The following is a 26942-nucleotide window of genomic DNA, read 5'->3' on the forward strand; positions in this document are numbered from 1 at the left end:
CTAATCACAGATGGTTCTTATCTAGCCATTAGCATCGGTATCGGTGTAGGTGCAGTGCCCGGCCATCTGTATTATTTATATTCCTGGAAGGCCTAGTCCCAAGCCAAGCCTCCATTGTGCTAGGCGCTGGACAAACAGAACGAGAGCCCGATCCCTGGGAGCTCTCTGGGCCAATCGAAGTCTAAGACAAGAGAGACCAGCTGCCAACAGACAGAGAGGTGGGAACACGAGGACACAATGAGACAGCACTGGGCAGTGGTCCTAGCACGCTGCTTTGTACACGTGCTGGAAAACGTATTAAAGCTGCCCCCCTCCTTCACCACAGCTTGGAGTAGTGTCGTTTAACTCTGAGTGGGAAATGCTACTTGGAGAGGGATTATTTTTTTAACGGTTGCCCTCTGGGTAACTTACAGGCTTTTGCGGACAGCCTGTGATGTAGGGTGAGAGCACAAGGGATTTCACTCACGTGAGGGTCTGGGGCCTTTGGGATCTTCTCGTAGCAGCAGGAGGAAGCTTTGAGCTGCTGGGAGGGGGAAAGGGGTGAGACATGTTTATCCCCTGTGTGCTACCCGAGGTAGAAAAGTCAGAGCAGCCTTCCTGGGCAGATTAGGATCTCTGACCTTTTCGCACAAGAGCCGCTGATGCGGGGCCAGACTTTGCACTGAGCTTTTTCACTGTGAAACCCAAGCCCATGAATAACCTGTGAGCGGTTCTGCCCGACGGAAGGATAGCAAAAAGCGTTAGGGGGTTTTCAACGCGGTGGGGGCGTCTGGCGGTGACGGAGGCCTCCGCCGCGGGAGCCGTTCCCCAGGGCAAGCGCAGGGAGGTTTCGCTCTGTGTGCAGCTGGCGCAGGCCATGCCGGGGTCCGTTATTCTGCATCCCCGCGCCCCAGGTTTCACCCCAGTGGAGGCCACTGAATGCAGGGGTGGGGGGATGTGTCTTTTTCCTCCTGCTTTTGCGGCTACAGTAAACTCGTAACTTGATGCTTCTGAGGCCTGAGCTTGTTTTTTGTTTCTTTATCGTCACTGTGCTCGGGAAGGGCCAGGGCCGAGCGGCCGGGGGAAAACGCTGGGCAGCCAGGACTCCTGGGTTCCATCCTCAGGAGCAGGGCTGGGGGGATGGAGAGGGGACAAGTAGATGAGGGTGGGGCCAGGGTGGAAGGAGAGTGGGAGCAGGATTCCTGGGTTCTCTCCCGGGGAAGGGAGGGGAGGGGGGCTGGGAGCCAGGACCCCTGGGTCCCCCCTTCCCGCCCACGGCTCAGAGCCAGGGCCATGTGGCCCGCGCGGGGACTACAGCTCCCAGCATGCAATGGGCCCTACTGGGCAAAGAGGACTACAGCTCCCAGCATGCATCGCTCCCACGGGCCTGCGGGCGGCCTGGGCCTAGGCTCCTCCGTGGTGCATGCCGGGAACGTAAATTTATAACGCGTGACGTGTGATCCCTCCGCTCAGCGAGAAAAAATAGTCCCCTCCCGAGTCCCAGAGAGCCAGGACCGGCTTCCTCCGCGCCCGCAGCCAGCCGGGGCCCTTGCTCCGCAGGGCGAAAGGGACGTGAGTCCCGAGGGGGGGGTCTCGTGGCCTCCCCGGGCTCCCGCTCCCCTGGCGGAGGCACTTCCGGGACGGGCGGAGGACTATATAAACGTGCGGCGCGGCGGCCGGATCCTCTTTCGCCTCGTCTGTTCCAAGATGGTGAGTGGCGGCGGCGCGAGGCGGGGAGCCGGGCCGGGGGGGGGCGCGGGGCGCGAGGCGGGGAGCCGGGCCGGGGGGGGCCTGTCCCGGCGACCCCTGCGCGGGGCCCTGGGAGCTGGGGGGGGGGGGGCTGGTGCGTAGTCCCGGTTCTGCCCCCCCCCCCCCGCACCGGGAGCGCCTCTGACCCCCCCCCTCCCCCCCCCCCGCACCGGGAGCGCCTCTGATCCCCCCCGTCCCCTCCTCGCCCCCCCCCCGCACCGGAGCGCCTCTGACCCCCCCCCGTCCCCTCTGACTCCTCCCCCCCCGCACCGGAGCGCCTCTGACCCCTCCTCCTCCGCCCCCCCCCGCACCGGGAGCGCCTCTGACCCTCCCCCCCTCCTCCTTCTCCCCCCCGCACCGGGAGCGCCTCCTCCTCCCCCCCGACCCTCCCCCCTCCTCCTTCTCCCCCCTGCACCGGGAGCGCCTCTGACCCTCTCCGTCGCCTCTGACCCCTCCTCCTCCTCCCCCCCCCCCCACCGGGAGCCCCTCTGACCCCCCCCCCCACCGGGAGCCCCTCTGACCCCCCCCCCACCGGGAGCGCCTCTGACCCCCCCTCCCCCCCCCGCACCGGGAGCGCCTCTGACCCCCCCCCGCACCGGGAGCGCCTCTGACCCCCCCCCGCACCGGGAGCGCCTCTGACCCCCCCCCGCACCGGGAGCGCCTCTGACCCCCCCTCCCCCCCCCGCACCGGGAGCGCCTCTGACCCCCCCTCCCCCCCCCCGCACCGGGAGCGCCTCTGACCCCCCCTTCTCCCCGCCCCGGCAGACCAAGAAGAGGCGGAACAACGGGCGCGCCAAGAAGGGCCGTGGGCACGTCCAGCCCATCCGCTGCACCAACTGTGCCCGCTGCGTGCCCAAGGACAAGGCCATCAAGAAGTTCGTCATCCGGAACATTGTGGAGGCCGCCGCGGTCCGGGACATCTCCGAAGCCAGCGTCTTCGATTGTGAGCCCCAGGGGGTGTTGGGGCCTGTCACCAGCCTCGTCTCGCACAAGCGAGAGGAGGGGACAGTCCAGTAGTTCGGGCACCAGCTTGAGACCTGGGTGCCACTTCCTCAGTTTGCTTATCTGTACAAGGGGGACAGTAGCCGCGCCCTGTCTCCCCGGGGTGGTTGGGATGAAGGTGGTGAGGTGCTCGCACACTGCAGGGATGGAGGCCGGATGAACGCCATAGGGCGTGGGTGGAGAAGCGTTGTACCTCTTAATTCAGCCAAGCATTAAGTGTCAGTGAAGATTTGCCCGAGGGGGCGTGATCTGCTCCCCACCAGATGCTGCCGTGTCTCCCGGCTGATTTCGGCCCATGGCTGGCGCTACGCGCTGAGCTGGCGGAGCAGTGAAGTGCTCTGCATAGGAATGACACTCTGCCTTTGGGCGCGGGTCCCAGAGCACTTGGTTGCCCGTCTGGGTGGGTTACGTGGTCTCCTCCTGTTATGCTGGGGAGGAGGCGGAGACGGAGCTGAACGTGTTCGCCAAAGGCGGCACGGTGGGCAGCCAAGCTGGGTGTAGAACCCTGGTGTCCTGGCTGCTTGCTCTAACCATTAGGCCCCACTGCAGCAAAATGGTGCCTGGAGTTTCAGGTGGGGCTTCTGGCCCCGACAGGCGCCCATTGGGGTGGAAGTCCCGGACCTGGAGCCATCGGGAGGTCCAGCATTCCCACCAAAACCCAATTGCGGGGAAGCAGCAGGAATGTGACCTGTTTGTGCACCTGGGAGCAGACTGGCAGCGTTACCTTGACGAAGGAGCTGAGCCCACCCTAGCCGCGTGTCCCATCATGCAGCGCTCCGGCCTTGCTCTGAGCGTGGCTGTCCTGTGTGTAAGCCCTGGCTCAGCAGTGGGCTCTCCGGCACCCTAGCTCGCAGTTAGCCTCTCCTGGGGCTGGGGCGACACTAACCGATCCCTCCGCGGCTGGAGCGGGACTGGGGAAGCTGCGGCTTCAGACTCCTGGTTGACGCCTCTCCCATCTCTCCCCAGCGTACGTGCTGCCCAAGCTGTACGTGAAGCTGCATTACTGCGTCAGCTGCGCCATCCACAGCAAGGTGGTGAGGAACCGTTCCCGGGAGGCCCGGAAGGACCGTACCCCTCCACCCAGGTTCAGGCCGGCGGTACGTATTGTGCACAAATCCCTCCAGCCTGGCAGGCCAAGGGCAGGCGCCTCGGAGCTCACTGCACACGCCGGGAGCTCTTTGCATCCCTCTGTTCCTCTCCCTGTGGCTCAGGGACTCCTGCCAACCCCCCGCAAACCCTTCTGTGCCCGAGATTGTGGCGCCTCCCACACCAGAATCCCCCCTTCCCCCTCCATGCCTGTGGCTTGGTGTCCACCCCCATTGCTCTGTACAGCAGATCCTGATGTCGGCATGGCAATGTTCCAGGACTGACCTGATCAGAGCTGCCCAGTGAGGCACCCCAGCACAGAGCTAGCATGCCGTGACGAGCTGGAATTGACTCGCACCTGGGGTCTGAGATTCTCTGTGGAATAGTCTCTTCAGAGGAGAAGCCCCCCTGTGCTTGGGACACTAGTGAATGTGTGGTGAGGGGAGGTAGGTGGGTGGGTGAGCTGGGACCAAAGGGATTGGTCCATGTGGGTAAAGGGGATAGGTCGTTATCACGAGTGACACGTCCTGGTGGGATATTAAACCACTTGCATGTTTGCCCACTGCTGGGTTCTTCCACCTTCCTCTGGAGCATTTGGTTTTGGCCACTGTCAGAGACAGGATGGTGAGGTAGATGGATCTCGGGTCCGATCCAGTCTGGCGGTTCCTCTGAGCTGATGGGCCTTTCCCTGCCTGGATGTGTCCTAACGTTCTCCTTGCTCTTCCCCTCTAGGGCGCTGCCCCGAGACCTCCCCCCAAGCCCATGTAAGGAGATGGTGCTGGAAATGTGCACCTTGAGCCAGTGCCTCAATAAATGACTTTACATCTGGTCTGTGCGTGCGATTCTGTGTGTGGGGAGGGGGGCTGCACCAGGCCCTTGCACTCGCTGGGAGCTCGTGGGCAGGACAGTGACTCTTACTCTGGAACAAGCGGGTGAGGATTAGATGCTCTCTGGGGTGGCCAGGCTCCCTATGTTGACTGAGGGGGGCAGGATTTTGGCTTTACGGACAGATCCCAGCTCACAGGCTGGGATGGGGGGCTGCCAGAAGATGCCATGGGAGGGGCCTCTTGGTTGCCAGCAAAGGATCCCAATAACTGGCCGTGGCTTTGCAAATGGAGCTCTGGGGTCTCTGTGCTGGGGTTATGGCAAGTGGTTGACAGGAGCCCACAGCGTAAAATGAAACCTTAGGCTGGAAGTTTTTGCATGGAAGGCTGAAGGCCCGTCAGTACTGCGGGGAGGGGAAGGGAATATTCTGGACTGTGGCCGTTACCTGCTATTGTGGTAGGACTTTGGGGGATGTCAGTGCTGCCAAGAGCTCCGTAAAATCAACATCGTCCAAAAATGCAGGAAACAGAAAACCAGTGAAGCTGAACATGTGCATGAAGAAGCCGATCCTGTCCCTTAGCTGCTTGCAGATCCAATGCAGGGAGCGTCTCCTACCCCATCTCATTCCTCCCCTGGGCTGTTTGTGGGCAGCCAGCAGGGGGCGGGAGAGGCAATTCCTCCAGCTCGGCACTTCCCGCCCTGCCTGGAGAGGGGGCTCACCGTCTAGCACGCATCATCCGGGAGTACTGTCGGCTTCTCTGGGCTTGGCAGGGCCCTGAGCTGATGCCAGGTTAGGGGGGGAGGCTGCACTGAGCGGGTTCAAGTGGCGCAAGGCAGCCTGGGCAGGCCCCTCTTCTGCAAGTCTCTGTCCCCCCATGCCCAAGGCTGAGAGGAGCTCCCTTACCTCTGCCTGAGGGCAGCTGGGTGTCCATGGCTGGTGCCCTACTGCTCCTTCCTGCCTGGCCCCTCAGCCGTACAAGAGCCAGGTCCAGGCTTCAGTGCGGGGTGAAACGCTGGGTGTGTGAAGAACTTGGTGGGGTGCGGGGGGGACAGGGGCATACGGACTCTTAAGCCCCAGTTCATCCTTGTTTTGGGGGCTCCTTTGCACCAGCCCTGGGGGTGAAGATGTTGCTTATGCCCCCTGCTAGCTGGGTCCCGGGAGGGAACCGCAGGTTTGGGTGAGAAGATAACGAAGAGAAATCCTCGCGAGCTGTGGCCTTAGCACCAGCCCCAAGAGGGGCATTCCCAGAAATGGCCATGGGGGGGCACCCCAGGGCAGGAACAGGTGTAGGCTTGGCCTGTGCCCCCACCCGTCCCCGTTGCGGCTCTGATACGGAGGCTGATTACTTCAGGAGCAGGTTTGGGGCTCTGATTCAGCCCAGTCCCATCTGCAAGAGGCTCTGGCAGACGTGGGGAAAGGTCCGGACAAGGGGAGCAGCCCTTGAGGCCTGAAAGGGAGGAATAGAAAAGACTTGGGCCTGTTCAGTGCAGCCCTAAGAGGAGACAGGAGCAGACAAACAAAGGGTGACTGTTGCCACACAGCGTGTGACTGGCCTGTGGAACTCTCTGCCACAAGAACTCACTGCGGCCGAGAGTTCAGCGGGCACCAAAGATCCTGACTAAAGGTGATTAAAGTAGGGTAAAAATAACCTGGCGAGAGCCCAGAAGAGGGCTGCCCAGTAGCTCACGTGAAATTAGCAGGTTGGTCTGAGCCCAGTTATTTATTTGTTAGGTGCATAATGGTAACACCTTGGTGCCCTAGTCAGGGATCCCCCCGTGTTCGGTGCTGTACGTTACTGATTAGTGTATTGCCCTAGCACAGAGCAGCCACAGACTAGCACCTTGCTGGGTTGGGTGGTGTGTATTAATTATTAGGTGTATTACGGTCACCCCAAGGCTCCCCCCAGCCACAGGCCGGGGCTCTGCTGTGCTGGGTGCTGTAGGTTATTTATTAGGTGCATTACGGTAGTGCCCAGCAGCCCAGTCATGGCCCAGGCCCCCCTCGGTGACACTGAACACAAAGACGGGCCCTGCCCCCCGCCCCCAAGAGCTCCCAGAGGGTGCTCCCAGCCGCCCCCTCCCCCCGGGTCACGGCTGAGGCATGCTGGCAGCGGGGCAGGAGGGGGGGTTGCCAGAATCGCTCTGCCTGGCTGGCTCCGTTCCCACCGGGGGGCCGACGGCTACTGACGGTTGCAGTGCGGCGGGCGCCCACCCGGCACATGTCAGCTCCCCTCCCGCCTCCGTCGCTGAGCTCGTTTCCTCCCGGCCCCCTGCCTGACTGCGCCCATTGTTCCCCCCACCCACTCCTGAACCCGTAGCGGCCCCCCCCCGCCTGCTTGGCCCTGCCTTGCCATCTGCGGTGCCCAGGCTCCAGGAGGCTGCGCCGGCTTTTCCCACACCAGCTTCGGCTGGGCCAAGTGAGCAGGGCCTGGCGCAGAGCAGAGCCTGGGGGCGGTGCGTGCCAACGGTGGAAACCAAGCGCAGGTGGGAAGCCAGGCCTGGGGAGGAGAGGAGACGCTGGCCGGGGGGGGCAGGGGCGAGAGGGGGGTGTGGGCTCGCAGCTGGGGTTCCTGAGTGTGAATCCTGAGGTTGCCTTGCGGTGCCCATGGCCGCCCTCTGTGTCTTCCTCCCCAGGCCAAAGGGGCAGATGGTTATTTCCCGGCTTGGATGTCAGGGTTAATTTCCTCCCTCTGCCAAGACGGGGCCAGGCCCTGGGAGGTGTTCAGGGGATTTCAGTGTGCGGCAGGCCCCAAACTCCCTGGAGGAGCCGAGAGAGACAAGGCGGGCGAGGGAGCCTCTGCTTGGACCAACGTCCCTTGGAGAGAGGGGCAAGCGTCGGTGCCAGGCGCTTCTGCAGGGCACAAGAGCCAGCACCCCCCCCCCCCAGCCTGTCTCCCTGCTCCCCTGGGACTGGCCCGGCCCCTCTGGGCCTGCCACTCGCTCTGCAGCTGGAGCCAGCTCTACCCACGATGCCAGGGCCCCAGTGCCCCAGCCAGAGCTCCGGGCTCTGTTCCAGGGGCCGGTGGGCGAGCTGCAGGGGGGCAGACTGGGGGTCCCGTGAGCTCCCGCCCGTGCCCGTCTGGGCTCGGGGCACTGCAAGCTCCCTGGGGCAGAGACCCGCTGGGCAGTGCCTGGCCCAGTGGGGCCCTGCCCGGGTGCTGGGACGACCAACCATCAGGGAATGGCCCAGTCCTGGGGGCAACAATGGGCTCGCCGGGGGGGGGGGGCTCAGACCCGCAGCCCCAGCTGTGCCCCAACCTCAGCTGGGCCGTCTCTGATTGGCTGCCAGCCCCAGCCAATGGGCGGCCGGCGGAGCTACTCCTGAATGAAGTGTGTTGTGGAGTGACTCCGGGAGCGGCGGGTGTCCCGGACGCGGATCAAAGCGGCTGCCCCGGCGGGCGACCCGGGAGCTGGGCGGCCGAAGCGGATCCACCAGCCGGGGGCCCTGCCCGGCCCCAGCGGGGAGCAGGTGGCCCGAGCCAGCATGTCCTAGCCCGCCCGGCGCAATGCGGAGCGGCCGCCCCCCGGGACGTTTCCTGGGGCTCCTTCTCCTGCTCTGCCGCCCGGAGCTCGCCGCCCCCCAGGCAGGTAAGTAAAGGCACGAGCGAGCCCCGGCGGACCCGAGCCGGAGTCTGCTGAGCGCCCGGGGGGGGGTTGTTTGCACCCTGGGGTGTCACTGGCTGTGTCGGGGGAGGGGGGATGGTTTCGGATTGAGGCGCCCCTGAACCTGCTCTGCCCCCCCCCGCCCCCCTGCCGGGTTGTTTGCCCGGGCTGGGGAGCGGAGGCAGGTGGGTCTTAAAGCCACAGGGCGGGGGAGCTCCCCAGCGGGTTGGATCCGCCTCAGAGGTTACGGGGGGAGGGGCGCTGGAGTTCTCCCCCTTGGTAAACTGAGGTTCCTGTCGGCAAGTGCTTTGCAGAGGTCAGGGGCTGGAGGTTGCAGCCTAGTGGGTCAGGGAGCCCCGGGAGGGGGAGACCTGCTGGGCCTTGCTCCCCCCCCCCGGGGCTGGTGATCAGCCGGCTCGGGGCCCCCCCAGAGTCACTAGCCGCCTTTGCACGTTTCTAGCCCCTGCCCCTGCCTTGGCCTCTGCCCATTGCAGGGTCAGGGCCCGGACTCTCCAAAGCATTCAGGTACCTCATCCCATGGGAGTTAGGCGCGTAAATCCCCGGGTGGGGCTGGGGCAGCCCCCTTCGCCTGTTTGCGGCTTTGGAAGAGGCTTGTTGCCCTTTGGCTTGGGACCCTCCACCCTCTGCTGGTCCAGGGGCTCTTGGTCCTTCTGCAAGGCGTTGGTTTGTCTGAAGCGTGGCAAGGCAGCGGACGCGTCTGGGGGCGAGCCGACAGTCACGCCCGTGCGGGCAGGGCCCCGTCTCAGGATCAGGGCCTAGAGGATCCCCCCCCCCCCCCCCCCGGCGACATAGGCTCCAGCGCCCATGGGTTTTACCAGGAGAAATAAACGAGAAATCGGGCCGGGCAGGAAAGCAAATGGTGCAGGGTTTCCTGTCTCAAAATGTCGCGGGGGAATGTGCCTGGGTGGCGGGAAGCGAGATGCCTGAGGATAAGGCCGGGCAGAGAGGGCCAAGAGCAGGACTCCGGTATCTTGCATTACAAGTTCTAGGCCTCTCTGCGGGGCCTCGTCTCCTGAGCACACTTGACTAACAGGCTTTGGCAAGTTCAGGAACTTGGAATTGAAGGTGTTAGTCCAACGGCCAGGGTTTCCTGGAGCCGGGCCAGCCCGTCCGCTCCCTGGGCACCTGTTGTGTTTGTTTGGTGGGTGTGGGGCGGGAAAGCCACTCGCTTTCTCGACTAGGCCCTTTGAAACCATTCCTTGGGCTGGGCCTGGGGAAAACAGGGACAAAACAAATGGAGCCATGAACGGGTCTTGGGCGCAAGAAAAGGGGGTTTATTCCCAGCTGCGCAGCTGGCTGCCCGGGGCGTAAGGCCGGAAGGGATGCCACGGGCTCCTTTCAGCCGTCGCTCTCGCAGCACTTTGAAATCTTGAACGTGGTGAGACGCACATCAGGGTCCCCATCTCATCAGACTCCTGACGAGCACCGGCCATGAGGCGTCACCCCCACACGCCTGCGCTCAACCCAGTGACTTTAAGCACCGACCGTCCTCATGAGGCTAAACTGTTGTACGCCTTGGCCAGAAAACAGGAGAAACCCAGGGGCCACCAGTGCCTGAAACCCTGCTATGGAGGGGGATTGATTGGGTGGGCAAATCACTCCCCCATTCTCCGTGCCTCAGTTTCCCCACATGATGGAGAAGGAGCACTGATTCCTCTCTTGCGGGGCTGATTACTTCGTAGTTAAGTGGATCCAGATCCTCGGCTGGAGACACCAGGACAAAATATTTTGGGGATTATTAGAATTGTTCTCATCCTCCCTGTCTGTTAATGACCCCCGTGGGAGTACCAGCTTGGGCTCTCTGCTGGCTGCTTGGAACCAGTTTGGGAGGACATTAGCAGCCCCTGCAGTTGGTTCCCTGTTTATCAAGGCTGGAGGGAAAAGAAGCAGATAACTAAGGAAGAGCCCCTGGGTGGGATTCCCTGCCCTGTGCCATGCAGCGCACTTGGTCCAAATGGTCCCTGTTTAAACTCTGCCGGCCTGGTTCTGATCTCGCCTGGCCCAGAGCCGCTCTACTGTGTGCCTCTCAATTTACACCGAGGCGTCAGGGTGAGGAAGACGCCTCCCTCGCTGCGCAGCGCCCCAGCCTTGCTCTGCGCCCACAGCAGATTTGCATGCCCAAGGTTGGCTGGATTGTTCTGAACTGAATCACTTCTGCAGAAGCTCCCGTGACTGGTTTTTAGTGCTTGCAGGTCTCAGCGCAATCCAGGGGAGGGGAGCGGTGCAAAGCAACCTGAAAACAACCGTGCACCCAAGGGGTTTTATCGCAGGGGCTGGGCCGCCCAGGCGGGGGAAGGGGAGCGTCTCCAAATTGGGGGTGGTGGTGAAAGCAGCACGTCACTTCATGATGTAACCCCCGGCTTGCTTTTCCTATGAGCCTGTGGCTGAGTCATCACACAGCCAAGGTGGTTGCAATCAGGGCTCCTGGTTTCCACGGCCAGCTCTGGATGGGGCATGGGGCCTAGTGATTAGAGCTGGAAGTCAGGACTCCTGGGTTCTGGTCCCAGGTCTGGCTGTTGCTTTAGGCAAGTCAGTGCCTCTCTCTGCCTCAGTTTACCCCATGCATAAGCAGGCGGTAGTGCTTCAGTGGAAGGACCTATGAGGAAGTGCTCTCCAGGAGGGGATCTGAAATTGTACTGGGGAACATTACCCGAGCGAACCGTCGGGGGCTGGGACCCAGGAGTCCTGGAGGAATTCAGGAAGATGAGGCCAGTGCATGGTGGCTGCTCTTTACAAGGGATTCTCCTGAGCACTCAGTGACAGTGTCAAGGTTATTTGTGTTTTCTGGATTCGCAGAGACCTTTGCTCTTGTTTTGTAACCAATCTGCTGTAGGCGCATTCCCGGGCTATCCTTTGGGCCGGATTTTTCCTAGCTCCTCGGGAAGTCTGGCCTTTCCTGTGGCTTGGTGCAACTTGCGCGTGCAAACGGGCCAGAGCGTGTCTGTCACCCCCAAGCGTGAGCGCCGCTTGTGAAAAGACAAGCGTGAGAATCTGATTCCGGGGCAATTGGCTCCTGCAATTTTGTGACAAACAGACGCTGCTGGTTCCCTTGCTTCTTCCTAGCCCTTGGGCTGGGCTGATTTGCCATGTCCCTCTAGTATTGGGTCTGCTCTCTACTCACTGGGGCGGGGCGGGGGGGAGGCCGGCCTGCCCGGGGGGGGATGGGACTGGACGCTGAAATAGACCGTTTCCATCTCTAACACCTAACACTCAACCCACTTGCGAGGACATTTTTTCCACTCAGCACTTCCCCCACGGCCGCTGTGCAAGGAAACCACCCCAAGGCCCTTGCTTTCCCTGTGATCCCAAGTTCCTCCCTCCGATGTTCCCCACCTGCCCCATTCTTGCCCAGATGCCTGGATCCTGACGCCAGGAGGGGCCGAGAGGCACCAGACCCTCGTCAGTGTCACTCTCCTCCCAGCTCAGAGGAGGGGGCTGCGTTTGGGGGTGGGGGATGTCCGGGCACGGAGGCACCTGTGCTCCCAGTCACAGCTGGCTGCTCTAATTTTAGGCCTCCCAGCCTTGACAGTGTCCCTTTAAAAATGCCTTTGGAGCTTGGCTCTTGCCGCATTCCTCAGGCTCTTGCAGCCCCTTGCTTTATTTTGGGACCGAGCCGGGGAGCTGCCGGAGCAGTGGCCATGGATGACGTGAGGACGGGCTGTTTCCTAGAGCTGCTCCAAGCACGTCGCGGATGGAATAAGTGGCATGACCGAGCTGGAAAAGGAGAGGAAAGATGGTCCATGGTTAAAGTGCCGGGCTGCGACTCCGGAGACTTGGAACATGAGAACGGCCAGACTGGGTCAGACCAAAGGTCCAACTAGCCCAGTGTCCTGTCTGCCAGCAGTGGCCAATGCCAGGGGCCCCAGAGGGAATGAACAGAACAGGGACTTATCAAGTGATCCATCCCCATTCCCAGCTTCTGGCAAACAGAGGCTATGGTCATGATCCCTGCCCGTCCTGGCTATTAGCCATTGAACTTATCTAGTTGTTTTTCGAATCCTGTTATGGTCTTGGACTTCACAACATCCTCTGGCAAGGAGTTCCACAGCGTGACTGTGCGCTGTGTGAAGAAATACTTCCTTGTGTTTGTTTTAAACCTGCTGCCTGTTAATCTCATTGGGTGACCCCTAGTTCTTGTGTTACGAGAAGGAGTAAATAACACTTCCTTATTGACTTTCTCCACACTCTCGTCGTGATTTTATAGCCCTCTATCCTATCTCTCCTTAGTCGTCTCTTTTCCAAGCTGAAAAGTCCCAGTCTTATTAATCTCTCCTCATACGGCAGCCGTTCCAGACCCCTTTTGTTGCCTTTTTCTGAACCTTTTCCAATTCCAATATATCTCTTTTGAGATGGGGCGACCACATCTGCATGCAGTATTCAGGGTGTGGGCATCCCATGGATTTAAAGAGAGGCAATAGGCTATTTCCTGTCTTATTATCTGTCCCTTTCCGAATGATTTCCAGCGTTCTGTTCGCTTTTCTGGCGGCCGCTGCGCACGGAGTGGAAGTTTTCAGAGAACTCGCCACACTGACGCCAAGATCTCCTTCTTGAGTGGTGACAGCTAATTTAGACCCCATCATTGTATGTGTAGAGCTGGGATGATGTTTTCCAATGTGCATTACTTTGCATTTATCAACATTGAATTTCATCTGCCATTTTGTGGCCCCATCACCCAGTTCTGAGAGATTCCTTTGTAGCTCTTCGCAGTCTGCCTGGGATGTAACTATCTTGAGTAGTTTTGTATCATCTGCAAATTTTGCCACCTCACTGTTTACCCCTTTTTCCAGATCGTTTATGAATATGTTGAATCGTCCTGGGCCCAGTGCAGACCCCTGGGGACACCACTATTTACCTCTCTCCATTCTGGAAACGACCATTTATTCCAACCCTTTGTTTCCTATCTTTTAACCAAGTGGTTCTCAAAGCCGGTCCACTGCTTGTTCAGGGAAAGCCCCTGGCGGGCCGGACCAGATTGTTTACCTGCCGCATCCGCAGTTTCGGCCGATCGCGGCTCCCACTGGCCGTGGTTCGCTGCTCCAGGCCAATGAGGGCTGCGGGAAGGGTAGCCAACTCGTCCCTTGGCCCACACCGCTTCCCGCAGCCCCCATTGGCCCGGAGCAGCGAACCGCGGCCAGTGGGAGCCGCGATCGGCCGAACCTGCGGACGCGGCAGGTAGACAAACCGGTCCAGCGCGCCAGGGGCTTTCCCTGAACAAGCAGCAGACTGACTTTGAGAACCACTGTTTTAACCAGTTACTGATCCACGAGAGAACCTTCCCTCTTATCCCACGACTGCTCACTCTTCTTAAGAGCCTTTGGTGAGGGCCCTGGTCAAAGGCTTTCTGAAAATCTAAGTACACTACATCCACTGGATCCCCCTTGTCCACATGCTTGTTGGCCCCCCACAAAGAATTCTAGTAGATGGGTGAGGCATGATTTCCCTTGACAAAAACCATGTTGACTCTTCCCCATTTCCAGCGGGCACAGTCTCCGTATGGACCCAGGGCCAGTCCCTCCAGCTCTCTGCCCAGTGTCTGTCCAGGGCCCAGCACCATGGGGCCCCTGGGGGCTCTGACTGTCCGGCCGGTGTCTGTACAGTTACAGAGCAGCGGCCGTGGCTGATTGCGTAGCGGGGTGGATCTGCTGCAGGGCAGGGTCGTTCTCTGTAGCGCCGTGGGGTTAATACTCTTCGGGCTCTGCCGTTAACCGTCCCAAGCAATTGGTCTCCTGGCACCTGGCAAGTTCCCTGGCTTTCCTTATGCCACCTTGAGTTCCTTCGTGGGTCCTTTATGACTCAACCCCTCCAATCTCGCCTTTCGGCTCAGAGGCAGAGTCCAAAAGCTCTCCTGAAAGGAAGTGAACGCCCAGCCGTTGTTTTGAAGCCCAGCAAGGAAAACAGCAAGACAGGTGGCCAGAGAAGTGACTAATTGCAGGGCAAACACCCGAGCTGCGTGTGGGTTCTCTCCCCGCGGATTCTCTCCAGGTGGATTTCAAAGATGGCTAAGACCCAGCCTGGCTCTGTTCTGTGAATGTCCCATTTGCACCAGGAAATGATTTCTAATTTATTATGGGTGTTAAAGTAGGGCCTAGGGGATCCGGCTGAGATTGGTGCCCCAACGTGCCGGGCACTGCCAGACCCACAGTGTGAGATGGTCCCTGCCCCAAGGAGCTTCCAGTTGGCATAGGCAAGGCAGGCAGGAAACAGTTTCACACATAGGGAAACTGAGGCAGGAGAGTGGCGGTAATGAGCCCAGGGCTCCTGCCCAGGGGAGGCAGGAGATGGAGTGGGGGCCCTGTTCTGTGGGACAGGAGCAGAACCCCGGTCAGGTGCCGCAGGGGATTTGTCTGATCTGGATCTCACGTGTGTTGAGTTTGTCGGGCAACCATCTGGCTGAGCGGTGGGTGTGTCGGGCTGTGTGGGTGTTTGGGCTCATCTGGGTCGCAGAGCCAGGCCTAGCTCCCGATCTCTCTCTCTGTCTCTTTTTTTCCTCGCCTTTATCTGGTTTTCGTTCAGCTTCTGCAGCTCCTGCATGCGACTCAGAGCCCAGGCCGGGAACTCCCCCCATCCCCTCCCGCCGAGCACCCGGGCTTTATCTGGGGCCAGGACATGGTGTTTCCCTCTGTAGCTCTTTTGTTCCTCGCTGGTAGCTGCTCTGACAAGCAAGATTTTTTTCAAAAGCCCCTAATGGGCCGGAGCCTGGGAATGAAAAGCCAGCCCCACGCCCAGGCGGGGTGAGCGGATAAAGGCGCCCCATTGTGTAGCCACGACAGCCGTGGAACTGAAGGGGGCACAGGGTCGGGACCCCCAGCCTGGCTGCCCAGGGCTGTCGGCAACTCAGCCCCAACCCCCTGTGACAGCACCACTCCTGGCTGGGGGACCAGGACTCCTGGGTTCTCTTCCTGGCTCGGGGAGGGGAGTGGGATCTAGTGGTTAGAGCAGGGAAGGGCTGGGAGCCAGGACTCCTGGGTTCTAACCCTGGCTCGGGGAGGGGAGTGGGATCTAGTGGTTAGAGCAGGGAAGGGCTGGGAGCCAGGACTCCTGGGTTCTAACCCTGGCTCGGGGAGGGGAGTGGGATCTAGTGGTTAGAGCAGGGAAGGGCTGGGAGCCAGGACTCCTGGGTTCTAACCCTGGCTTGGGGAGGGGAGTGGGATCTAGTGGTTAGAGCAGGGAAGTCCCTGGTCTGCACAATCCCTTGGCTACTGCCCGGTGGGTCATGGTGGTTCTTGTTCCACGGAGCCCACAGCCCCCATCAGACACAACTCCCCACACCGGCATATTTCACCTGCGCAGTCGTTTACTTCCTAGTATCCAGCCTCACTTCTTCCCCCCATGCTCACCCCGTGGCTCCCTGCGATCCCCCTGCACGCCCAGCTGCTCTGGGGCTCTCTGGGCATCGGCTGCAGGCTTCAGCTGCCGTGGGGCTGGGCTCGGTGCGTTCCCAGCGTGTGCAGCTCGCTGATAACACACGGCAGCTCGAGCTCTCACCCGCCACCCCGGGCACGTTGACACGGGTTCTCTGCTCTGCTGCTGGCTGGGTTCGAGGGACCGTTCGGAGACACAGCTCCGCCGGGGGGGTGGAGGGTCAGCCAGAGCCGCCGACCTCTGGGGGGGTCCACCCCCCACTTGGAGTTTGGAACAAAGTCCCCGCCCCAGAACTCCCACCAGCAGAGGACTTGCCAGGCTGGAACCCAGGTCCACCCAGCCCAGGGCCAGGCTCTGATGCTGGGCAGCGCCAGGCCAGAGCAATTCAGACAAAGATCGAACGTGTGACGACCCGAATGCTCCTGGTTTGGGGGGGAAAGGGGGGGAATGTGATCAAAGGGGAAGTTGCTAGAGCTCAGTGACACCCCCCCCCCACAACGAGACGTTAAGTCCCTGCCCCGTTGATTGTTACGTGTGTCCCGTCAGGCCTGGCGCTGCCCAGACAACAGGAGTCAGGCCCCAGCCCCAAGAGCGGAGAAGCCGAGGGCTCGGCTTCTCTCCCGTTAGCCCCTCCCCGGCTCCCCTGCACCTGCCAGGCTGGAGACGGAAAGAAACGAAGGACGTGCCCATGGCCTGAGCTCGCCCTGTGCTGGGGGGACCTTGGGGGACCCTGCCCTCGGCTGCAGGCCTGTTGGGTGCAAGGGGAGTCCTGGATCAGGCCCTAGCTGCAGGAATTTTGCTGCCAGCCCCACCCTGTGTGAACCCAGCTGCCTGTCAATCAAAGGCAGCAGCCCCCCCCTTCTCTGCCATCCTCCGCTTCCCACCAGGAACCCTCTCCGGACCATTCGCATGCCAGTGGCCTGAATCCCGACTCTGGATGTCCTGCCCCAGGTCTCCACGCCCGCTGTCTTCTCCACCCTGCCCGGTTTGATCCCCAGTGCTTGGCTGCCACCTCTGCTCCCGCCCGCGGGCCAGAAGGGAGGCGTCAATTTCACGGTGTGCAACGCACCATGGAAGTGACCTGGGTGCCCCCGCAGGCTTCCCACCCCGGAGTCCCCTGCGTGGAGTTGCACTGCCCGGCCCAGAAGCAGGGATGGGGGACAGTTTGCTTAGATTGACCCTCCCCCCACCCCAGCTCTAATCCCCCCTCAGCCAGTCGGGGCCCAGGACGCCCCCGGGACGTTGGACGGGAAGCTGCAGCTCACGCTTTGTAAAACGTTCAAGGGACACTGACGTGTTAAAAATAACTCCTCTCTGGGCTGCTCCCCGGCCTTTGCTTTTCCCGTCTTGCTAGTTTCTTGTTCTGCTGAGACCTGAGCAGGGAGGTTGGCGCTCTTCCTTGTGGGCCGTTGTCCAGTGGCCAGGGGAGAAAGGGGCTTGGGGACTCGGACTCCTGGATCCTTTCGCAACTCTGGGAGGGGATTGGGGTCTAGGGGGTTAGAGCAGAGGGGCTGGGAGTCAGGACGCCTGGGTTCTTTTCCTAGCGCTGCTGCTGACCCGACACACAAGCCCTTTGGCGAGTCCCTGCACCCCGCTGTGCCTCAGTTTCCCCCTCAGCATTGTGCGGGTGGCGACGGTCAGTAGGCTCAGGGCTGGAAGTTTCTGGGGTGTTCAGCCTCTGCGGGAAAAGCAGTGGGAGCTGCCGGGCACGCGGGGATGCCCAGACACGTGCGCCTACCGAGGGTTTGGGAGCTCTTGGGGGGACAGGGGGTTACTCTCCCCCTAGCGGGGCTGACGACTCTGCCTGGGGAGGCAGCTCAAGGAGCCCCTGCAGCCCAGGGCCGGGCCTGGCTGGGTACGTGAAGGAGACTCCGTCCCTTTATGTGTCCAGTTAATGATTTAGCAGCTTTGCTGGCTCTCGCTTTTATTTGGAGTGAAAGCACCTCTGTTCCCAGCCCCCAGGAGCAGCGTCTCTGGGGCTGAGCCAAGCTCCCCGGACCCTGATCTCTCCGCTGGATTGGGCCCGGAGCCGGGTTAGACTGAAAACAGCTGCCAGAGCCCCTGATCTGTGTGCACGGGGGCACCCGGCCTGGCTGGAGCACCTGAACCCGCGTGGCCAATGGACTTTGTGTGGGTGCCCTAGCGGGCTCCGGGCGGGCAGGTTTTCTCTACATCATCAGATCACAAACTTTCAGCTCGAGTCTCCATCTCTGCTCGCAGGAGGGCAAAGGCTGAAATAGGGTGGGGGAGGGCTGCGGGTCAGGAGTGAGGGGCATCGGCAGATCTGGGGGGAGCCCAGGGCTGGGGTCGCGGGGGGAGCTACTTTCCAGGGCCGAGTCAAACAACACTGCGGTTTCGTGGATTGTTGGGGCCCAACTGGCTGGGCTCAGGGGGGCCCAGATGGGTGATGGGGGCTCAGCCTCTGTTATCCTTGGGCCTTTCGGGGCTGGCGGGGAGACGGTGGTGGCTGCTTGGAGCAGTTTAAAGTGGCGATTGGGGGGTGGGGAGGTTTGTGGATTCCAGGGAATTGATAAAGTGAGGTCAAGCGGTGAATCTGCCGCAGAACTGGGGACAGAACCCAGGAGTCCTGGCGCTCAGCCTCCCTGATCTAACCATTCGACCCCACTGCCCTCCCAGAGCTGGGGACAGAACCCAGGAGTCCTGGCTCCCCGCCCCCACCAGGCTCTCTCTCTGGCTGGTGTCCTGCAGGCCACGTGTTCTGGAGCTGGCCCACCCCACCCCATTTCCATGCGATGGGGAGGGAACGTTTCTGGCATCCCCTGAACGGCCTCCCGCAGGGTCCAGATCCCTCCATTCACTCTGCATCATGGGGGGGAGGACACTGTGTGTGTGTCAGGCCCCCCCTTGCCTGCCCTCTTGGAGTGGTGTGGGGCTGGGAGTGAGGCGTGGCCCAGCCCAGGATTGAGGGGTGGCCGGGGGGCTGCACTCGAAGGAAAGCTGGGGAGGGAGGGGTCAGAGGTTTGATGGATCCTGAGGGGGGGAGCAGGTAACGGGGCCCTTTGTTACCCCACCGCCTGGCTGAGGAGCTGCAGCCTGTGCTAGACACAGGAGACCCCTTTAATGGGGGGCAGTGGGGTGCCCAGGCCCTGGGGGACTGAACCTGCAAGGCCTGTCTGTCTGTCTGTCCCTGGGGGGGTCTCTCTGTCTGGAGCTGGCCGCTCCCCACAGTGTCCCCCGGACTGGCTGGCTGGCCGGGCTCCCTCCCCCACCCAGGGGCCTGGCCCTGCGGGCCCCCCCCCCCCCCCCGGCATGCGGCTGGGAATCTTTTTTTAAACGCCCACCACCCAGCTGCCCGGGGTGGGGGGCGGCTGCCGCCTGTCAGTCACCACGGCCCATCCCCCGCTCCCATTGGGGGGTGGGCCCCCTGTCCGCCCCCCGGCTCCGAGCTGGGGTCATCAGAACCGAGTTAAAGGCGCTTTCTTCCCCTGGGCCCCGCCGCGGGGGAGAGGGGCTTGCATTTTTCTGGTGTCCCCCCTGCCCAGTGAGGCGGGGGGGCGGGGGGGCTATTGGGGGAGACAGAACAGCCTGGAAGGGAATCCAGCAAAGGGCTAAAAAATCCCTGGAGCCCCTCAGGGCAGCAGAGCACAAAGGGTTAAAACACCAGCCATGTCTGGGGGGTGGGGCAGCAACTGGGGCTCTCGCCTTCCTGCCCCATCCACACCCGACTCCCACCCCACAGCGACGAAAGGTCCCATTCCCTGCCCCCCCTGAGCAAGCCAGATCCCTGGGGCCAGATGGGAGCCGGCGCCCCCCAGAGGGGAAAGGCCCCATGCCCCATTCCCCGCCCCCGTGAGCCAGTCAGCCCCCCACCCTGGGGCCGGATGGGAGCCAGCCCCCCCAAGAGGGGAAAGGCCCAGGGCCCCATTCCCCAAGCTGCTCACGCCTGTGACAAGGGGGCAGGGGGCGTATGGGGGGGCCAAGAGGAGGAGTGGGGGGCTGTGCTTGGATGTTCCTCCTGAGCCGCAGGCATCACCGGGGCGTCCGCCCCACCCCTGTCTCCCCCAGCCCCCTGGGGGGGTCCCGCTCTATCCACCTCCTCTGGTGCCAGCCCTCTGTGCTGAAGCACGCCTCTCCTGGCGGCTGGGGGGGCCGGGAAGGGGGGCCCTTATCTCAGCCCGGAGACAAAGACCCTATTTAACACAGGCTGTCTGAGTCTCGTCTGGCCCCTTGGTACCGGCCTTGGACTGGGCCAGCAGGAAGGACTTGGGGGGCGGGGGGGGCTGGGCTGGCCAGGGAAGCCAGGAGCGTCCCCCGAACGACTCCCCCAGCCTTTATCGGGCAGGAAGGGCTGGGTGCTGTCTGGCTGATGGGCCTGTACCCTGGCCTGGAGCCTCCTGTCTGGACCCGGGCTGCGGGGGGGGTGATGGGGGGAGCGGCTCCTTGCCTGAGCCTGGCTCCGAATGCCACTGGACCTGGCGGGGGGGTGGGGGCTCTTGTAGCCCCCCCATTGCTGAGCTGGCGGGCACTGCCCCGGCCTGTGGGGATAGAGGGGGATGAGCAGGGGTGTGGAATAGTGGGGGGCTGTTGGAGGGGGGCTGCTGGGGGGGTTGGGGGTGGTGCTTGGGGTGTAGGGGGGCATTTGCCAGGAATGGGCCTGGGGGGGCTGTCTGGAGGGCTCTTGGGTGGGGTTTAGGGGGCTATTTGGGGTGCCGTGGAGCTTTGGTGGTGCTCTGTGGTGGGGTTGTGCTGGGGGGGCAGCAGAAGCACAAAGGGTTTGGCAGGATCTGCCCCCAGTGGCTGGCCACATGCCCGGGGGGGGTGGGGGGGCATTTCTCCTGACTCCTTCCCCCCCCCCAGGTGCAGGGGCAGGAATCTCTGGGGGGTGGGGAGGAGCAGGGATGCCCCCACACTGGAAACAGAAGGGGGGGCAGGGATCACCCCCCTGGGAGGGGCAAAGTGGGCAGGGATCACCCCCCCAGGGGGCTCGGGGGCTCTGGGAATCGGATGTAAGGGGGCAGCCCCCCCAGGAGCTGATGGCTGGAGCTGTTCCTGGTGGGCGGTGCTCCCCTCCCCACGGATAATCCCCCTATTGTAAAGGCAGAACATGCCTGGGGCCCTTCCCCCCCCCCCTTTCCCTTGGCCGCACAAAGGGCCCCTCGGAGCCTGGGGAGCAGATACGCCCCAAATCTGCAAGGCGGCTGCATCCTGCTGGGCCGGGCACAATGGAGCCCCTGTGCATCCCCCGCCCCCTCCCTGGAGCTGGCAGGGCTGCCCGGCCCCCAGCCCAAAGGGCCGATTCTTCTGCACTTGGGGGGGAGGCGGGGGGGAGGTGGCATCTGACCTTTGCAGGGACTGTCAGAGATGATGGAAAGTTCAGCTGGGCGGGGGGAGGCTGAGGGGGTTGGGGGGCAGTGATGGGGGTGGGGTGGAGAGAGAAAGGGGGGCAGGAGATGGGGTGGGGAGGAGGGGTGGTGGGGAGGGCAGGGCGTGGGGGGTGAGGGGCAGGGGCTTGGGGGTAGGGGAGGAGAGGAGAGAGGAAGGGGGGCAGGGAGTTGTGGGGGGGTTGTAATGAACCCACAATAAAACAGAGGGAACGGGGGTGCCTGGGCTTCCCTTCGATTCTGTCCCAGCCAAGAGCTGGACGCGGCTCCCAGCTCTGGCTCTAACCACTGGCCCCGCTGCCCTGCCCGTGCTGGGAGCAGAGCCCGGCACCCAGGCCCGGGCTCCGGGGTGTCTCTGACTCGGGCCGGGTGCCCCCAGCCAGGGCTGCTTGAGCTGCGTGACGCCGGCCGGCAGCGCCCAGCCCTGGGGGCGCGCGAGGCGGGTTGGTTGTTTGCTCCCTTGCACAAGAAGCGCCCGGGCCGGTTCGGCACCCCCCGGGGGGTGGGGAAAGCTCGCGGGATTTGGGAGGCACCGATCTCACCCCTCTGCAGCCGGGACCCAGGGGTGAGGGGCCTGCGTTCGAGCCCACCGCACAGCAGGGGAGGTCGGGCCCAGAGAGGCGCCCACGGACGCGCCCCCTGTCTGTGGCCGCCCTGGCAAGTGAACCCAGGTGTCCTGGGTGCCAAGGCTGGTGCCCTCCCCGTGCTCCGTCCGCCTGAGCAGTGCCCGGGAAGGACGGTGGGTGGCAGAGGCCGGGGGCAGATGGCCTGGCCCAGGGCCAGGAGCGCGGGAGCCGTCGCGGGAGGCAGCTCGTGGGCCTTGGCTCCACGGCGAGGCAGGATCAGGTCCATCACCCGCTTGGCTGAGGTGCCCCCTAGCCCCTGCCGCCTGCTGGCATCGGCTGCCCCCTGGCCACATCCCAAGCGCTGCCTCCCCCGGCTGGTGTCACAATGGAGCTTTTCTGGTGCTGCGAGGGGGAGGGGAATGGCTCCTCATTTGTTTACCTGCAGGAGGGTGGGGCTGGGTCCCTGGGTTGGTTGGCAAAGGCCCAGAAAGGGCCTGGCTGGGAGTATCCGCTGGAAGGCAGCCAGGGAAGGAGGGTTGGGGGCACCCAGCGAAATGGAGGGGGAAAGAGCAGCCCAGCCAGCCCCCCCCCCCCCGACTGCTTTTTGTCCTGGCGTGAGATTGAGCAGCCAGGCCTGGTGCTGAAGAGAATGGCCGTTGCAACAGTGTTTCCCCCTAGGGAGCTGCCCGGCAGCGTCCTGCCAGGAGGGGCTCAGCAGGCGGGTTGTGAGCGGGGTGGGGGGCAAGTGTGTGATTAACCCTTCCGTGGCTCTCACACCCGCGCGTTCCTCGTTGCAGTGTGTGCGGGGACCCTGAACGGGCTGAGCGTGACGGGCGATGCCCAGCACCAGTACCAGACGCTGCACAAGATGTACAACAACTGCGAGATCGTCATGGGCAACCTGGAGATTGTGCTGATCGACCACAGCCAGAACCTGTCCTTCCTGCAGGTGAGGGCGGGGGCTGTGCCGCCTGGCGAGGGGGGACGGGCACGGCCGGGTGGAGAAGGGGGTGCTGTGGATGAAAGGGTGCTTTGCTCTCTCCTCCCTCCCATCCCGTCTGCCTGCCAGGTGGGAATCTTTACTCACCCGGCCTGCTTTCCCGTGCCAGCTGGCGACCTGCTCTGACATGCCCAGCTGGCAGCACGGGACCGGGCGGGAGCAGGCGTGCCGCCCCCCGCCCCGTGCTGCGCCGTGCAGGGGGCCAGGAGGGAGGGCGGGGGATCTGGGAGCTCTGGGGCCGGGGAGCGTCAGCGTGGGGTGCAGTGGTACAAAAGGCAGAGCTGGGCTCCAGCCCGTTCTCTTGTGCTGCCCTGTGGCTTGGGGACGCAGACATGCTCCGGGGTCGCTGCCTTGGTGAATCTGGCTTAGCACAGCGGTGCCCCAGCCCCCTGGCAGCCCGGAGCTAGTCCCCGCTGGTGGGAGCGGGCGGTTCAGACTCCAAACTGCCCTGGGAGCAATCAGGCCGGGTTGGGGCCACCCGTGTGCCGTGGGATTGGAAGAGCACACGGGCAAGTGCAAACGTCCGGACACACGTGTGTGCAAGCAGGGATACATGTGCAAATCCTCTCAGGTGCAGGTTGTCGCCCGGGCACGGGGATCATGCAGGCGTGAACTTAGGGACTTTCCAGGCCCTGGCGGTTTGACCGCTGCTCCTGGGGGCACGGGGTGCGGGGCGGAGGGGGCAGCGCCAGGATCAGCCAGGTTCGGAGTGCGGAGACCCGGAGCTTCTGGGACACCCGCCAGCCCCAAAGCGCTTCGTCTCCATCCCCTTGTATTGAAACCCCCCCTCAACCCACAGAGCTGGGCCCCAGAACAGGAAAACAGGTGAATTCTTGGAGCCTCTGGGCCTTGTCTGCTCCGGGGGGATGGGAGTGAGCTGCATTGGTGTAAAAAACCCTTTTGAAATGGATCTTTCATGGCCCACAGCTGGGCAGATGCTACTGGTACCAGTGAGAATTCGGAGCCCAATATGCTTAATGCACCGTCACTTAGATGGGGAAGAATCACGCAAGCCGTTAAGGTTACACAGCACACATCTTTCCCCTACGCCTCGGCTTCTCAAGCATCAACTCTCAGTAACTATGTGGGCCTTACGCAGTATCCTGAGTGGCAAAGCAGGCCGAGCTACCAGTCCTAGAGGGAGACTTTACTTTTTTTCTCTTCTTCCTCCTCGCAGGTACTTGGTCTGTCAAGGGTCCCCTGAAGCAGGGTCTGGTCACCCTGAGCCCTTTTGTTGTAGAATCCCGCCAACATCCCTCGGAGTTGCCCTGAGCCCTCTGTCTTACAATGCCTTCGTATGCTAATTGGGGAACTAACTTCACTAATTTACTTTGCTTCGCATTTGTACCATTTTGTTCTCAAAGGAGCCACATGCTCCAGAACTTGTGGGCATGTATTACTAGTTTTTTCAATTAATATTTTGGAAAGGGCCGGGGGGGCTGTAGAACAGACACCAGCCAAAGCGCAATCCACCTTTACTCTCCCATCAATCATTCACTTCAGCTTTCAGCACGATGCCATCCAGAGTGGCCATTTTGACCCACGTTAGCTTGCGCCAAGCCCACTGATCGCATGATATTACGTTTTCTTTACTTTGTGAGCTGGTCCCCTGCTGATATATTCCAAAGTTCGATGTTGAAACCATACAGGCTGATGGAGCCGTTTTCAACCATTAATTCCAATGCAATTTCAGCATTTCCAGTCATTGTTCTCCTCATTGATCTAATACTAAGAGAACCCGGCTCCCAGAATCCTCTCGCAAGTTCAAACCTACCAAGCCGTACCAGACTCATGCTTGCCACATTCATTCAGATCAGTCACAGCAATTCATAATAATTTGGTGCCGGCCCCAACGCCCCCCCGGCGGGGACAAGGCCTTAAGCTGGCAGAGCCCAGAGAGTTTCTTTCCTAGCTGGTAGCTCAGGAGAACTGGAGAGGGAAGCTGACCAGGGCTGGCTGTGATGTGAAGGGGGGCATTGCAAGTTGCACAAATATGCCGGAGGCGTGTCCCCCCGTGTGTGTGCGTCCCCGTGTGCCCCCGTGTGCGTGCGGGGGGCTCTCTCCCTGCTCTGTGAATACACCTGCGCTCCGTCCATCCTGGCGTCCCGCGGCTGGGCAGGGGCATGCTGCGTTTGGAAGGCCCTGGCCGTGCTGACGCTGGGCGAGGGAGCTTGGAAGGTCTGGGCGCGGTGGGGACTGACAGCGCTTTCTTCCGCGGCTCTCCAGACCATCCGGGAAGTGACGGGCTACGTCCTCATCGCCATGAACGTCTTCACGTACCTGCCCCTGGGGAACCTGCGCGTCATCCGGGGGACCCAGCTCTACGAGGACAAATACGCCCTCTTCGTGCTGCTGAATTACCACACCAACGGCTCGCATGCCCTCCGCCAGGTGGGGTTCAACCATCTCACGGGTGAGTCAGCCGGCCCCGCAGGGCTGGCCTGGGGCTCTCCCGGTGGCCGCGCCTGACGCGAGTTGGGCAGTTCTCAGCCCACTGCCGAGTGAGCAGATAACGTTGCACAAGCCGCGTCTGACGCTAGCCAGCGCCCGGCTGGCGGAGATGCTCGTGGAGCTGCCCCAGCCTCTCTCGAGCTGGCACTCCAGGGCAGGGCGGGGACACGCTGGCAGGAGGCGGGGGCGTGTATGGTGCTGGCTGCACCTACTCTCCGCATAAACATGGTGAGCTCATCCTTGGCCACTGTTCAGATTCGCAGGGGGGAGGAGAGAATCCATTGCAGGCTCCAGGTGACGCATCCCGCCCTGCCAATGCCCCGCAGAGCTTTCCCCCCATGCTGGCAAAATGCAGCCACTTCTGGGGTGGCTGGCGGGAGCTGCTCACAACACCGCTGTGGGGGATCAGAGCAGTGGGCCGCCTTGTCCGGCATCCCCGTCTCCAGGCAGTGGCCAGGACCAATTGCTCTGGAGGAAGATGCAAGCAGCCCCAGAGGTTGCAGGGGGGATGTCGGGTAGGTGAATGCATCCCCCGTGTTGGACTTTGGCTGGGCTGATCCCCCTGCTCTTACCCAAAGCACCAGGGGATCCCAAACAACCTGAGCGCTCAGGGTTTCCCTCTGGGTCAGACCCGCTCTGGGGTGAGCTCAGTGCTGGGACGATGCCCCCCGAGGCTGAGGTCACGTGTTTATCTGCAGGACCAGCAGCTCACGCGCACCAGCCCCCACTTACCTATTCTAGGGTTAGGCTGCTGCCCATCACCAGGGTGTCTGGGCGCCCTCCACATGATAGCAACAGCCAAGTCCCTAGTGCCGTTCCTTGGGGTCTCTGATTTTGGGGGTCAAGGCTCTGCTTTGGGGGGGACATGGGTGTGGAGCATCATTCTTTTGGGGGGGCTTTCTCAGAGGGGTTCACCAGCGGGGCATTCGCTCTCCGTGCCCCGTTCATGGTGCTTGGCCTGGGTGCCAAGGCGGGGGCCGTGATGGTACCAGTCGTAAACTGCTGGGGAGGGGGGGTCCCCAGCATCGTGGAGCTGAGTGTGAGCCAGTGAGCTCCTGTTGCTGCACTCTGTGTCCTGCCCCCAGTCCCTGAGCCCTCCGAGAACACGCCTCTGACCTGTGCCCTCCCGGGGGCTGGTGGGGTGAAAGTCCAGGGGCCAACGGGCGCTTTATGGGCGCTCCTGGCCAATGGGACGGCGGGATGGGTAATCAATCCCCTTATCGGCTCCTAGGCAGGTTTACGAGCGCTTCCCGCCCCCTGATGGGACAGAAGCAGGTGAACAGTTTGGGGCAGAGGCTGCTCCAAGGTCAAATCCACCTTGGCTGTGGGAAGAAGCAGGGTCGGGCTGGGCTGGAGCTGGAAGGAAAACCCGGGGTGGGGGGGGGGTGGACGGTGAATCGGCTCTAGGGGGCGCTGTTTAGCAAGGAGCGGGATCAGTTGGGGGCGCTGCCCCCTTGGCGTCAGGGCTGACCCCCATGGCCCAGGATGGGGCTAGGCGGTGCTGTGGGGCGGGGGGCTCAGGAGGGGGCTAGCGGCTGCTGGGTTGCCTTTCAGGTGAGACAGGACAGAGGTGATGGTGGGAGATCCCCTAGCCAGTGGTCTGAGTGCCAGCCTGCTGCCCCCTCTCCCTGGCTCCACGCCGAACCCCCCTGCGCGTCCGGCTATTCGCTGGACTTCTCCTGGCTTTCTGTCCTGGGCTGTCGGGTAGCAGCGCGGTTAGATGTCATCCCACCCAGGGGTGGCTGCACTCCGGGGTGCGGGGGGAGGGAATGAGCCCTCCTCTGAGCTGCAAAGCTCAGCCGTGGGTCCGCACGCAGCCCTGACCCCTCTCGGACCCGTGGTCAGCCCCACGCCTTGTGTGTACTTTGCAAAGCCCCCTGGGATACTGGAGAGGAGTTCAAATCAGCAGCCAGGCGCCCTGGCAGCCCGCGGGGGGCTCACGGGTGCCTGGGAGGG

At 62.4% G+C, this 26942-nt stretch overlaps 2 protein-coding genes across 2 annotated transcripts in view; both read left to right on the forward strand.

The window, feature by feature from the left end:
• The first annotated feature begins 1552 nt into the window (after positions 1–1552).
• RPS26 (ribosomal protein S26) lies at positions 1553–4645 on the forward strand. The gene is made up of 4 exons (XM_048832021.2): positions 1553–1689; positions 2494–2671; positions 3697–3827; positions 4549–4645. The coding sequence occupies exons 1-4, from the start codon at positions 1687–1689 to the stop codon at positions 4582–4584; spliced, it is 348 nt and encodes a 115-aa protein (XP_048687978.1). The 5' UTR covers positions 1553–1686; the 3' UTR covers positions 4585–4645.
• A 3325-nt stretch (positions 4646–7970) lies between these two features.
• Positions 7971–26942, forward strand: part of ERBB3 (erb-b2 receptor tyrosine kinase 3) — a 41007-nt gene continuing 22035 nt past the window's right edge. The window contains exons 1-3 of the mRNA XM_048831987.2: positions 7971–8229; positions 22333–22484; positions 24762–24948. Of these exons, the coding sequence (XP_048687944.2) occupies positions 8148–8229; positions 22333–22484; positions 24762–24948 (421 nt within the window). The 5' untranslated portion in view covers positions 7971–8147. The remainder of the gene's footprint in view (positions 8230–22332; positions 22485–24761; positions 24949–26942) is intronic.

The sequence above is a fragment of the Caretta caretta genome, chromosome 20 (genome assembly GCF_965140235.1).
Source record: "Caretta caretta isolate rCarCar2 chromosome 20, rCarCar1.hap1, whole genome shotgun sequence".
In the NCBI taxonomy this organism is placed as follows: domain Eukaryota; kingdom Metazoa; phylum Chordata; order Testudines; family Cheloniidae; genus Caretta; species Caretta caretta.